This window comes from Meles meles, chromosome 12 (assembly GCF_922984935.1).
Source record: "Meles meles chromosome 12, mMelMel3.1 paternal haplotype, whole genome shotgun sequence".
NCBI lineage: Eukaryota > Metazoa > Chordata > Mammalia > Carnivora > Mustelidae > Meles > Meles meles.
This window is the reverse complement of record NC_060077.1, coordinates 30,261,205-30,276,024: the sequence shown is the minus strand read 5'-3', so window position 1 is coordinate 30,276,024 and position 14,820 is coordinate 30,261,205. Positions and strand designations below refer to the sequence as shown.

Below are 14,820 nucleotides of genomic sequence, written 5' to 3'. Positions count from 1 at the left end.
ACAAACAATGCTGGGCTGAATAACCCTGCGCGTATGTATTTCATATTGTTGGAGGTACCTCTTTAGGGTTGATTCCTAGAAATAGAATTGCTGGGTTGAAAGGTAAGTGCATTTGTAATTTTGTTAGCTATTGTCAAATTCCTCTCCAGAGTGGTTGTGCCAGTTTGCATTCCCATCAAATGTATGAAAATAGTGCCTATTTCCTGACAACCTCCAACAGAGTGAGCTGTTAATTTTTGTGAATTTTAATTTTTGTGAGTGTGATAGTGATAGTGCAATAGAAACATTGTCTCAGTGCTATTTTAATTTGCATTTCTCTAGTTATGAGTGAGTATGCACGTCTTTTCATAGGCTTGAGGGCCAGTTGTATGTGTTTTTGTGACTTGTCTATTCATATAGTTTCCCCATTTTTCTTTCAGGTTTTTTTTTTTTTTCCCTTTGCTTGTGGTATAATACATTTAATGTGAAATGTAATTTTTAATCCCTTTTTTTTTTAAAGATTTTATTTTTATTTATTTGACAGAGATCACAAATAGGCAGAGAGAGAGAGAGAGAGAGAGAGAGGAAGGGAAGCAAGCTTCCTGCTGAGCAGAGAACCCGATGTGGGGCTTGATCCCAGGACTCTGGGATCATGACCTGAGCCGAAGGCAGAGGCTTTAACCCACTGAGCAACCCAGGCACCCCTTTAATCTCTTTTTAAGTGTATAGTTCCGTGGCACTACCATACATCTTCCAGAACTTTTATTTCCATCATCCCACACTAAAACTCTGTACCTATTAAACACTCCCCATTCTTCCCTTCACCGGGCTCTCGGCAACCACCATTTTACTTTCTATGAACTTGACTGCTTAGATACCTTGTATAAGTGGAATCATGCACCGTCATTCTGTGCTGGCTTATTTCACTTAGGATGTCTTCAAGGTTCATACATGTTGTAGCATATGTCAGAATGTCCTTCCTTTTTAAGGCTCAGCAATACTCCATTGTATGTATATACCACATTTTTTTTTTTAAAGTAGCCTCCATGCCTGGTGACCCACTGAGACATCCAGAAACCCCTTGTTTATCCATTCATCTGTGAGTGGACACTTACTTGGGTTGCTTCTACCTTGTAGCTATCGTGAATAATGCTGTCTCCCTCAGGTTTAAGGGCTCTTTACAGTTTTATTTATTTATTTATTTGACAGAGATCACAAGCAGGCAGAGAGGCAGGCAGTGAAAGAGAGAGGAAGGGAAGCAGGCTCCCTGCTGAGTAGAGAGCCGTATGTGGAGCTCGATCCCACGACCCTGGGATCATGACCTGAGTCAAAGGCAGAGGCTTAACCCACTGAGCCACCCAGGCGCCCTGGTTTAAGAGCTCTTTATGTGTGTCTATAATATATGTTGCAAATATTTTCTCCCAATTTATCGGTTGACTTTTGACTTTTGTTTCTGATTAAAAATTTTTTTCTAATTAAAATTTTTTTCAATTTTATTGAGATGTAATTGGCATATAGCACTATACAGGTTTAAGGTATATAGCATAATGACTTGATTTACATGTATTGTAAAATAATTATCACAGTTTTGTTAATACCCATCGTGTCATCTCATATAGATAAAAAAACAAAAAAAAAGAAAAAATATTTTTCCCTTGTGATAAGAACCCTTAGGATTTATTCTCTTGACTTTCAAATATATCATATAGCAGTGTTAACTATAATTATCATGTACATTATATCCCTAGTACTTACTTATAACTGGAAGTTTGTACCTTTTGGCCACATTCATCCAATTCTCTCCTTCACCCTTTCCCCACCTCCTGCCTCTGGTAATCACAAATCTGATATCTTCTCCTATGAATTTGTGTTGTTTTGTTTTTGTTTGTTTGTTTGTTTTTTAGATTGCCATATAAGTGAAATCATATAATATTTGTCTTTCTCTGTGTGACTTATTTGACTTCACATTACACCCTAAAGGTCCATCCATTTTGTCACAAATGGCAGGGTTTCCTTCCTTTTTTATGGCAGAATAGTACTGCGGAGTGTGTCTGTGTGTATACACACACATATAATTTCTTTATTCATCCATAGGTGGATGCTTAAATTGTTTCCATGTCTTGGCTATTGTAAACAATGCTGCTAAGAACATGGGTATGAAGATATCTCTCAGACATAGTGTTTCCATTTCCTTTAGATGCCTTCCCAGAAGTTGAATTGCTGCATCATATAGTAATTCTACTTTTATTTTGCAGAACCTCCATTATTTTCCATAGGAGCTGTATCAGTTTACAATCCCAACAATATACAGGGTTCCCTTTTCTCCACATTCTCACTGGCATTTGTTTTCTCTTGTCTTTTTGGTGATAGCCATTCTAACAGATTCGTGAGATGGTAACGCACTGTGGTTTTGATTTGCATTTCCCTTGTAATTAGTGATGAGCACCTCTTCATGGACCTGTTGGCTATTATTTTATTTTCTTTGGCAAAATGTCTAGTCAGGTGCTTTGCCCATTTTTAAATTGGTTTATTTTGTTTTGGGGTTTTTTTTTTTTTTTTGCTATTGAATGAATTCTTTATATATTTTAGATATATACTCTCATCAGATATATAGTTTGCAAATACTTTTTCTGTTCTGTAAGTTTTCTTTTCATTTTGTTGTTTCTTTTTCTGTGCAGAAGCTTTTTAGTTTGCTGTAGTCCCACTTGTTTATTTTTGATTTTGTTGCTTGTGCTGATTTTTTTGTCATGTAAAATTTAAAACATTTTTATGTAATCAAATTAATTTATTTGTTTATTTATTTATTACTGCCTCTGGATTTTAGATCATTATGAGAAAGCCTTTCTATATACAGGGTTAAAGAGGAATTCATCCCTAATATTTGTCTGGTCTCTCTTTTTTTTTTTTTTTTAAAGATTTTTAATTTATTTATTTGACAGACAGAGAGCACAAGTAGGCAGAGAGAGAGAGAGGAGGAAGCAGGCTCCTGGCTGAGCAAAGAGCCCGATGCGGGGCTTGATCCCAGGACCCCGGGATCGTGACCTGAGCCGAAGGCAGAGGCTTTAACCCGCTGAGCCACCCAGGCGCACCTGTTTGGTTGCTTTTGTTTTCGTTTGGATCCCTAATCCATCTGGACTTTATTTATGTATATGGTGTGAGTTAAGGATCTAATTTTATCTTTTTCCAAATGGCTACCAATTTCCCCCAGAAGCTCTTGTTACAGTGTTCATTTTGACTCCAGTGGTTTGAGATAAACCACCTTTGTCACATTTTACATTTTCATATGTACTCCAGTCTAATTCTGGACATGGTCTCTCTATTTATGCCGGTGCCAGTACCATAGTTTTAAGTACTTGGGCTTTATATAGTATGTGTCAATGTGTGGTAGGGCTCATCCCCTCTTGTAGCTTTTCTTCTTTTTTCACTGTTTCCCTAGCTATTTGTACATTTTGTTTTTTCATATGAACTTTAGTATCAACTTGTCTAGGATCTTGTTGGCATTTTTATTTGTATTGCATTCATTTTTTTTAAAAAAAGATTTTATTTATATTTGAGAGAGAGAGAGTGAGAAAGAGAGCATGAGAGGGGAGAAGGTCAGAGGGAGAAGCAGACTCCTGGGGGAGCTGGGAGCCTGATGCGGGACTTGATCTCAGGACTCTGGGATCGTGACCTGAGTTGAAGGCAGTGGCTTAACCAACTGAGCCACCCAGGCGCCCCATGTATTGCATTCATTTTATAAATTAACTTAAGGAGAACTGACTTCTCTATAATGTTGAATCTTGTCCAAGAACTGAGGATGTCTTTCCATTTGATCAACTTTACTTTTGTATTTTTTGGTAATATTTAAAAATTTTCCTTGCATAGGTTGCACATTTCTTGTTAACTTTATTTCTAAATATTTAATCATCTCTGTTGCTATTACTAACAGGACTTTTCTCTATTGTAATGTCTTGTGTTTATTTTTGGTTTATGTGGACACTATTGACTTTTGTATGTTAATTTTTGTGTCATGCTCCTTTATTGAGTTCTTCTAAGTTTTACCATTGGTTTTGAGGTTTTCCAGGTATTCTATTATGTTGTTTGAAATTAATGATTATTTTACTTCTTCTTTATTCATTCTTCTACCTATAATTGGTTTCCCTTTTCTAATGGTATAGCTAATACGCTAAGTATAGTGGTGGATAGTAGCAGACATAATGGGCATCCTTGCTTTGTTTCTGATAGTAATGGAAATGCCTATAGTGTTTATTAAATAAGATTTTGGCTTTAGTACTAAAGTATATAAGAAAGTATTACTTAATTCCTATTTTTTTTTTTTTTTTTTAGTGCTTTTTATCATGGGGGGCATTGAATTTTGTCAAAGGCTTTCTTTTCTTTGGGGATAATCATATGATCACCCCCCCCCTTAGATGATTTTGTTGTGTTTTCATTGTTAGTATTTCCTTACATTTCTCCAATTTTACCTGCATTTCCAGAAGTTGTTTATTTTTTTTAAGATTTATTTATTTATTTATTTATTTGACAGGCAGAGATCACAAGTAGGCGGGGGGGGGGGCGGGGTGGGGAAGCAGGCTCCCCACGGAGCAGAGAGCCCGATGCGGGGCTCGATCCCAGGACCCCGGGATCATGACCTGAGCCGAAGGCAGAGGCCCTAACCCACTGAGCCACCCAGGTGCCCCTGCAGAAGTTGTTTAATAGGAGGTACTTAAATTTTTAAATAGAAGCACCTGTCTCTGTTGGTGGTAGTGGTGGTGATGGCAGTGGTAGTGTTAGTAAATTCTAATTTTAATGTATTGTGATCAGAGATTTTTAAAAATATTTTTATAGAAGATGTTTTCTTTGCGACTTTGTGACTTATATGCTCCTGTGTTTTGTGAATATGCTGTAAGCACCAGAGAATGTGTAGTCTCTGTTAGCAAATGTAGAGTGATATGCATCTGTAAGTTTTCCTGTAATCATTTTGTTTAGATATTCTGTCTCCTTACTTATTGTTTTTTCCATTTGACCTGTCTTATACTGATAGTGGTGAGTGAAAATCTCTTATTATTAGTGTTTTTATTTATGTGTTCTTGCATCTGATGTGTTTTTTGTTTCATAGAGTTGGTTCCTGTATTATTTGTATTATTTGGTGTATATTCTTTTTTTTTTTTTTAAGGTTTTATTTATTTATTTATTTTAGAGAGAGAGAGTGGAGGGAATGGTGGAGGGAGGAGAGAATCTCAAGCCGACTCAGCACTGAGCAAGGAGCCCGACAAGGGGCTTGATCTCAGATCTTGAGATCATGACCTGAGCTGAAATCAATAGTTGGTACTCTTTCGGCTCTATTTGTCTGACCCACCCCAACACTGGCTTCTTTCACTCAACATGATATAATGCAGTTGAGATTCATCTGAGTTGTTACATGCATTTGTTATTTGTTTCTTTTAATGAGCCGCATTATTCCATTGTGTAAGTAGTGTTTCACTGAGCAGTATTTCCTGTGTGGTATGTCACAGCAGTTTGTTTTTTTCACATGTTGAAGAATTGCCGCCTCATGAGGGCACAGTAGAAAAGACTGTGTCCCCCACCTCCCCATTCTCTTGCAGCGGACTTGCTCGTGCCTCATTCTTCTCCTGTGCACCCTCAGGAGGTGGCAATGAATATTTGGTTTGTTTCTATTTCTTGGTAATTTGAATGAAGTGCCTTTAAACATGTACATACAGGCTTTGTGTGAACATTTCTCTAGGGTAAATAGCTAGGATGAGATTGCTGTATCATATGGTCATTGTGTGCTTAACTATGTAAGAAACTATTTTCCAGGGTGCCTGGGTGGCTCAGTTGGTTAAGTGTCTGCCTTCGGCTCAGGTCATAGTCCCAGGATAATGGGATGGCATCCCACATCAAACAGGGAGCCTGCTTCTCCTTCTGCATCTGCCTCTCTCTCTGTCTCTCATGAATAAAGACATAAAATCTTAAAAAAAAAAAAGTTGGTGGGGGGGGCCTGGGTGGCTCAGTTGGTTAAGCGACTGCCTTAGGCTTGGGTCATGATCCCAGAGTCCTGGGATTGACCTCCACATTGGATTCCCTGCTCGGTGGGGAGCCTGCTTCTCCTTCTCCCTCTGCTGCTCTGCCTGCTTGTGTTCTCTCGCTCTCTCTGTTAAATAAATAAATAAAATAATCCCCCCCCCCAAATAAATAAATAAAAGAAACTATTTTCCAGCATGGTGGTACTGTTTTTGCATTCCCTTTTTATTTGTTTATTTTTTTAATATTTTATTATATTTATTTGACAGAGAATGAGACAGAAGAGAGACTGCACAAGCAGGAGGAGTGGCATGCAAAGAGAGGAACAGCCTCTCCACTGAGCAATGAGCCTGATTCAGGACTTGTTCTTAGGATTTTGGGATCATGACCTGAGCCAAAGATAGACCCTTAACCCGCTGAGCCACCCAGGCACCCTCCGTTTTGCAATCTTGTCAGCATTGTGTGAATTTCAGTTGCTCAGTTATCCTCACCAGTACTTGGCATTATCAGTTTTTTAGAAAATGTGGCCATTCTCTTAGGTCTGTAGTAATATCTCATCATGATTTTAATATACATTTCTCTGATGACTAATGATATTGGATATCTTTTTTTCTTTTTTAAAGATTTTATTTATTGATTTAACAGAGACACAGCGAGAGAGGGAACACAAGCAGGGGAGTGGGAGAGGGAGAAACAGGCTTCCTGCTGAGTAGGGAGCCTGATGCGGGGCTTGATCCCAGGACTCTGAGATCATGACCTGAGCCGAAGGCAGAGGCTTAACCCACTGAGCCACCCAAGCGCCCCTCATCATTGTTTTCTAAGTGTCAGAATATACATTCTGTACGTATTTTTTATTACTTATTTATTTATTTAAATTTATTTATTTATTTGAGAGAGAGAGAGACACACACCGAGAGAGGGAACACAGCAGGGAGAGTGGGAAAGGGAGAAGCAGGCTTCCTCTTTAGCAGGGAGCATGATGTGGGGCTCAGTCTCAGGACCCTGGGATCATGACCTGAGCTGAAGGCAGATGCTTAACGACTGTACCATCCAGGCACCCCATATTTACTTTTTTAGATTTATACCTAAGTATTTTATTTATTTATTTTTGGAACTATTTTTAATGACTTTTTTTTTTTTCAATTTTGATTTCCAGTTGTTGCTAGTATGTAGAAATACAGGGTGTTGACCTTTACCCTGTGGCTTTGCTACACTCACCTAATACTGCTAGGGCTTTATCTTATAAATTCTTTGCAATTGTCTATGTGGACAGTTATGTCATTTGTGAATATGAGTGGTTTCATTTCTTCCTTTCTAATCTCTTTGCTTTTATTTCCTTCTGTATTGGGGTGACTAGGACTTCTAGTACACTGTTGAGTAGGAGTGATGAACGTGGACATCCTTGCCATGTTCCTTATCTTAGGGGGGAAAGCATTCAGTCTTTTACAACTAATTATGATGTTAGCTATAGGGGCAGCTGGGTGGCTCAAGTTGGTTAAGCATCTTGACTCTTGATTTTGGCTCAGGTCATGATCTCAGGGCTGTGAGATCGAGCCCTGCATTGAGCTCTGCACTCAGCATGGAGTCTGCTTGAGATTTCTTTCCCTCTCCCTGTGCCCCTCCACCTGCTCTCTCTCTCTAACCCCTACCATCTGTTTGCCTCTTTAAATAAATAAATAAATAAAATATTTAAAAAATTATGATGTTGGCCGTAGCTTCTTTGGTAAAATGCCTTTTATCAGATTGAGGACATTTCCTTTTTTCTTTTTTTTTTAAATCTTTTTTTTTTTAATTATTTATTTTTTCAGCATAACAGTATTCATTGTTTTTGCACAACACCCAGTGCTCCATGCAATACGTGCCCTCCCTATTACTCACCACCTAATTCCCCCAACCTCCCACCCCCGCCCCTTTAAAACCCTCAGGTTGTTTTTCAGAGTCCATAGTCTCTTATGGTTCGCCTCCCCTTCCAATTTCCCTCAACTTCCTTCTCTCCATCTCCCAATGGAGGACATTTCCTTTTATTCCTGGTTTTCTTCTTTGTTTTTTTAGATTTATTTATTTTAGAGAGAGTGTGCACAAGTGGGAGGTGGAGAGGGAGAGATAATCTCAAGCTGACTCTGTGCTGAGCTTGGATCCTAGTGCCAGGCTCAGTTGATCTCATGACCCTGAGATCACAACCTGAGCTAAAATCAAGAGTCAGATGCTTAACTGACTGCATTACCCAGGTACTCCAATCCTGGTTTTCTAAAAGTTTTCATTTTTTTTTTTTTAAGAATTTATTTATTTACTTTGACAGAGAGAGACAGCGAGAGAGGGAACACAAGCAAGGGGAGTGGGAGAGGGAGAAGCAGTCTTCCTGCGGAGCAGGGAGCCCAATGTGGGGCTTTGGGGCTCAATTCCAGGACCCTGGGATTATGACCTGAGCTGAAGGCAGATGCTTTATAACTGAGCCACCTAGGGGCCTCCTTTTTCATTTTTTTTTTTTTTTAATCATTAATGGAGAACACAGTGTGTGATGATCATGTACAGTAGGGGGCACATCAGAGGGATGGGGGTCAGGGAAGCTCCTTGATGAAGTCCCATTTGAATTGAGATGGGAATGTTTCTCTTCACTCAGAAATGTCATATTTCACATTGTCACCAAAGCCATTAGTGAGCTGTTCCTCTGCATGGCTTCTGCAGCTTAGCTTGTCATACAAGGGTTCTCCTGTGAATGACAGATGCTGGTCTTAGAGAAAGATTTGACCGAGAAATTAAATACATCTCCCACTAAAATATGCCGCCTAGATACCACTCATCTGCTTGTTCATCCCTTCCTTTCTGGAGCACCTGTTTTGTGCCAGACATGGAGGTGCAAAGATAAATAAGATAGGACTGTTTGGGAGCTTACAGGCTGATGGGAGAGACCCAGGGTAATTCCAGGGCAGAGGTGAGAGTATGTAGAGGAAATTTAGAAAGAATCTGCTCTTGCTGTATTAAGTCAGTGTAAGATTTTCAGGTTTGAAAAACTTTTATTGTTATATCTTAGGTAAAATTTCTCATATGTACTGATATTTAAAAATCCAAGGTCAGTTGCAAGCCAGTCATTGCTATGTACTATTTTGGCAAAAGTAAAGGGGATAATACAGTCCATGTTACAGAATCCCCGTAGTCCTCTCAGGGTGTATTTTTTTTTTTTTTAAGATTTTATTTATTTGACAGAGAGAGAGATCACAAGTAGGCAGAGAGGCAGGCAGAGAGAGAGGAGGAAGCAGGCTCCCTGCGGAGCAGAGAGCCTGATGTGGGGCTCGATCCCAGGACCCTGAGAACATGACCTGAGCCGAAGGCAGCGGCTTAATCCACTGAGCCACCCAGGCGCCCCCTCTCAGGGTGTATTAAGAGTACAGTATTCTGGCTCATTCTTTATTTTGCTACGGAAATTGAGGGAGCTGAGGAAGAGTGGTAATGATAAGATAGAATTGGGGGCCTGTGGTAGAAGGGATCCTGGTCTTATGGGATTAATGTACAAGACGAGTTGTTGGGAGGATCATTTTTTAGGTTCCTCTTAAAATTTTATGTGGACACTCACAAGTATGCCTTAGTTACAGTATGTATCTGTGTCCAGCCCTACTGATAAGCATTATTATACCCATTTTGCTGATTAGGCTGAGGCTTAAGGGGCCTGGCTGACCTGTCCAAAGTCACAATGCTAAAGAGGGACAAAAGTATGACTAAGCCCAGTACTCTTTCCAGAGGCGGTTTTGAGTTTGAGATAACACAAATATGTCTTGTAAGTGTCTGGGATGGACTTTAGTGGTAGAGGAGTGGAAGGTACTGTATTTTTAGATTACAGTAAAGTTAGCACAGGAGCCTTTTTTCAATGGGGACAATTGACTTGAACAATTTCTAAAGAATTAGGAAGCCTGACTGGGCTCTGTGAGGGTCTTCTGGCCCTGATCATAGTGCCCAAGGAGCTTTAAGTTTTGAGGAGTCTAGGGGCTTTCTCTATAGAGGTAGGTGGACAGAGGGGTGGGCAAGGACTTGGGCAGCAAGTGGGACCAGAAACCTCTCTCTCAACTGAAGCTCACTGTTTTTCCCCTCCGACTTGGCTGGTCATCCTTCATTCAGTCTGTCCTGGGAGCGACTCCGAAATGGGACCTGCACCCATCCTGCTCCTGGGTGACATAGAAGCCCCAGGGGAAGGTACTAGCCCATCTAACACAATCCCAGTGGTTGTTGGGTGCCTTCCTGCAAGGTGCTGCTGAGGCAGGAACAGGTAAGCTCTCCTCCTCCAGGAGTAGGTTGCCCTCGGACATGATGGCTATATTGATGTCCTTCCACCTGTGGATGTGGGGCCTGCTGCTGCCACACAGAGACCCGATCTCTCAGTCATCCCTGGGTGCTCCTCTTATTTTTTTCCCCATGAGGATTTCAGATGGCATCTGGGAAGACTTGCTGTGACCTGGGGCTAGCACTTGCCCTGTGGAGAGCCGGTTGGGAGGCCTCTGGTTTGGTATCAGCACTACCCTACAACTTCTCTCCTGCACTCTTTACCCATATGTATAATCATTTGCCCCTGCTTTCAGTTCTTTTGGGTATATACCCAGAAGTGGAAATGCTGGGTTATAAGGTAACCTTATGTTTTAGTGTTTGAGGAACTGCCGAACTGTTTTCCATAGCAGAGCATGAGGGTTCCAGTTTCTGTACATCCTTGCCAGTACTTGTTATTTTCTATGTGTGTATTTTTTTTTCTTTTTCTAAAGATTTATTTATTTATCTCCGAGAGAATGGGGGTGGGAGGGGCAGAGGGAGAAGGAGAGAGAAACTCAAGCAGACTCTGCACTGGGCAAGGAGCCTGATGCAGGGCTCAAGCCCATGACCCTGAGATCAGATTCGAGCTGAAACCAAGAGTTTGTTTTTTCAACCAACTGTGCCACCCAGGCACCCCCTGTATGTATGTTTTGTTTTTTCTTTTTTTGTAGACAAAGCTTTTTAAAAGTTTTTAAAATTTTTAAATTCAATTAATTTTTTATTTTTTTTTTAAGATTTTATTTATTTATTCAACAGACAACGATCACAAGTAGGCAGAGAGGCAGGCAGAGAGAGGAGGAAGCAGGCTCCCTGCAGAGCAGAGAGCCTGATTTGGGGCTTGATCCCAGGACTCTGGGATCATGCCCTGAGCCGAAAGCAGAGGCATTAACCCACTGAGCCATCCAGGCGCCCCTCAATTAATTTTTTAAAAAGATTTTTAAAAAAATTAAAAAAAATTTTTTTTATGAGAGAGAGAGTGAGCACAAGCAGGGAGGGAGGGAGGGTCAGAAGGAGAAGCAGACTCCCTACTGAGCAGGGAGCCCGATGCAGGGTTTGATCCCAGGATCCTGAGATCATGACCTGAACTGAAGGCAGCCACTTAACTGACTGAGCCACCCGGGCATCCCATAAATTCAGTTAATTAGCATATCGTGTATTATTAGTTGCAGAGGTACAACTCAGTGATTCATCAGTCTTATGTAAAACCCAGTGCTCGTTACATCACGGGCTCTTCTTAATGTCCATCACCCAGTTATCCCATCCCCCACCTCCCTCCACTCCAGCAATACTCAATTTGTTTCCTGTGATTAAGAATCTCTTATGGTTTGTCTCCCTCTCTGATTTTGTCTTGTTTTATTTTTCCCTCCCTTCTCTTATGATCCTCTGTTTTGTTTCTTAAATCCCACGTATGATTGAGATCATATGATATTTGTCTTTCTCTTATTGACTTTTTTCGCTTATCATTATGTACTCTCTAGTTCCATCCACATCATTGTAAATGTCAAGATTTCAGGTTTTTTTGATGGCTGATCAGTATTCCACTGTTTATATTTATACCACATCTTCTTTATCCAGGTTCATCTATTGATGTGTGTATTTTTTAAATTTTAGTCTAGATGCAGGGTTTTAATTGTATAGTTTCTACTTTTGTCTCTCTCTCTCTCTTTTTTCTGTATTGTATGGCAGTCACAGTGTCCATCATAGTACAGCTTACGGTAAAGCAGCAGTTTTCACATTGGGCCTCAACGTTCTTTTTTCCTAGCTATAGAACCCAGGAGGTAAAATAGCTATTAGCCTAGAGGAGATTTGGGTCTTCCTTGTCTGTGAAAAGACTGTACTTCCTTTCTTGTAAGAACCCTTGGAGAACTCAGAGCCCGTGGTGGAAACCATGCTAGAAATCATTGCTGTAGTGCTGTTGGCAACAGCAGTCAATTCATGTTATCCAAGGGGAGCATGCATTCAGTCTGTATGCCCAGGCTCACTTCAACTGCCTGCTGGGCCCTTTCAGGGCCTTCTGCTAGCCTCTTAGATGGGACTTTTTCTAACTCCTCCTCCTTCGAGATCTGGCTTGTTTGGGAGTGCGCCTCCCTGTTCCAGCCCCTCAGGAACACTTGGTGTTATCCAGAACCCCTCTGTTCCCTCCAGCCTCCCAGGTGCCCAGTCCTATCTGCCCCCTGGAGTGTGTCCCTTCTGTCCAGTGCTCCATCCAGGTTCCTGACATCTCTTTGTTTAATAACAACATGTAATTCACATACCATATAGTTCACTTGTGTGGAGTGTATATATCAGGGATTTTTAGTATATTCACAGAGTTGTGGAACTATCACCACAACCGATTTTAGAACATTTTCATCACTCTGGAAAGAAACCCTATACCTATTAGTAGTCACTCCCCATTTGTCCCTCTCCTGTAGCCCACCATCTACGTTCTGTTTCTATAGATTTGCCTATTCTGGACACTACATATAAATGGAATCTGACAATACATGGCCTTTTGTGACTGGCTTCTTTCATTTAGCGTTAAGGTTCATCCATGTTGTAACATGTGTTAATACTTTAGTCTGTTTTATGACTGAAGAATAATGCGTTGTATCAACATACCACATTTTATTTATCCATTCATCAGTTGACAGACATTTAGGTTGTTTCCACCTTGAAGCTGTTATGAATAATGCTGCTGTGAACATTCTTTTTTTTTTTTTTTTAAGATTTTATTTATTTATTTGACAGACAGAGATCACAAGTAGGCAGAGAGGCAGGCAGAGAGAGGGAGAGGAGGAAGCAGGCTTCCTGCTAAGCAGAGAGCCCGACGCAGGGCTCGATCCCAGGACCCTAGGATCATGACCCAAGCTGAAGGCAGAGGCTTTAACCCCCTGAGCCATCCAGGCACCCCTGCTGTGAACATTCTTGAACCAGGTTCGGTGTGGACATATGTTTTCATTTCTCTTGGGTAGATACCTAGGGGTGGAATTTCTGGGTCATACGGTGACTCTGTGTTTTAACATTTTGAACAACTACCAGACCGGTTTCCACAGCGGCTGCACACTTTGCCTTCCTATCAGTAATGTACGGAGTTCTAATTTCTCCATATCGTCACCAATCCTGTCCTTTTTTGCAGACTTCAAACTGGTCTGCCTACCTCTATTTTCTCCTGTATATTTCTAAAATTTTGCTTTCCCGAAAACTCTTGGTGGCTGCCGTTGCCTACAGGATGACTTTCCCACTTCTCTGACCCAGCACTCTTCCATCTCCCATGCCCATCTCTGCTCTAAGGCCCAGCCACGGGCTGTGTTGGCGTTTGCATGTGTCCACATTTCCCTGTCAGAGCACAACCCCCTGCCTCTCTGTTTTATCATGCTCTACCTAAGTGCTGTTTCCCAGGGCTTACCATGAGGGCTGCCTCGCTCACTGTCCTGGATCCCTTCAAGTGGATTGTTTTCCACCTGTAGATGTTGCCTGGGTTTATCTTCATGTCATTCATTTATTATTTTTTTAAAAGATTATTTATTTATTTATTTGACAGAGACACAGTGAGAGAGGGAAAACAAGCAGGGGGAGTGGGAGAAGGAAAAGCAGGCTTCCCGCTGAGAAGGGAGCCTGATGTGGGGCTTGATCCCAGGACCTGGGATCATGACTGGAGTTGACGACAGACACTTAAGGACTGAGTCACACAGGCACAGTTGATTTCATTTAATTATTGAAAAAAATAACTGTTTATAGGGCTCTTTCCTCTGCTGAACAGTGAGCTCTGGGGGCAGGAGTTGGTCTCACTCTTCTGTGTCCCCAGTGCCTGGTGTCTTGCTTAGCTAGGTCAGAAGCTCTGGCCACAGAACGTGGGTGACAGATCACACAGCCATCCTGAGGCGGTTGCTCACTGCCTCACTGTGTGCTTAGAGCTGGGTAGGCCCCTGGATTTGGGGACTGCTTTGTGATGGGCCCCTGGAACTGTGGTGTGCCTGGCTTTTCTTGGGCCCTCTCTCAGTCTCTCCTGTTTCCTGTCTAGGAGATTGTGGACCAGCACAGCCCCTGCCAGTGATGGGAAGTGGTGCTGAGTGGCAGTGCTGAAGCTCTCTGAGTATGGTAAGTACTGGTGCTTGCCTGTTTTCCTGGTGTCAGTGTTGTTTTGTCACTTCACTCCTGGGGGTAAGGGCCATTATCTTGGGGGACACTGAGTATGGGGCAGCCTTCCTCCTGGGAGAGTTGTTGGTGCAGTTGAGGGTAAGGATGTTTAGTTAACATGTTCTGTTGGGCCTTGCTGCAGTTGTGAGAAAAGTACAAAATTCACATGTTTTGTTAGTGTCTGCTGTTCTTTTTTTTTTTTTTTTAAAGATTTAATTAATTAATTTATTTGACAGAGAGATCACAAGTAGGCAGAGAGGCAGGCAGAGAGAGAGGAGGAAGCAGGCTCCCTGATAAGCAGAGAGCCCAATGCAGGGCTTGATCCCAGGACCCTGGGATCATGACCTGAGCTGAAGGCAGATGATTAACCAACTGAGCCACCCAGGCGCCCCTCACTGTAGGTTGTTAAAGAGACAAATGACATCT

General features: G+C 41.4%; 1 protein-coding gene across 12 annotated transcripts in view; it reads left to right on the top strand.

Moving 5' to 3' along the window:
- Nucleotides 1–14,820, top strand: part of CABIN1 (calcineurin binding protein 1) — a 156,540-nt gene that overhangs the window by 4,399 nt on the left and 137,321 nt on the right. For all 12 annotated transcript variants that reach the window (XM_046024472.1, XM_046024470.1, XM_046024479.1 and 9 more), the window contains one exon: nucleotides 14,279–14,355. In XM_046024472.1, coding sequence (XP_045880428.1) covers nucleotides 14,353–14,355 — 3 coding nt within the window. In that variant the 5' untranslated portion in view covers nucleotides 14,279–14,352. The remainder of the gene's footprint in view (nucleotides 1–14,278; nucleotides 14,356–14,820) is intronic.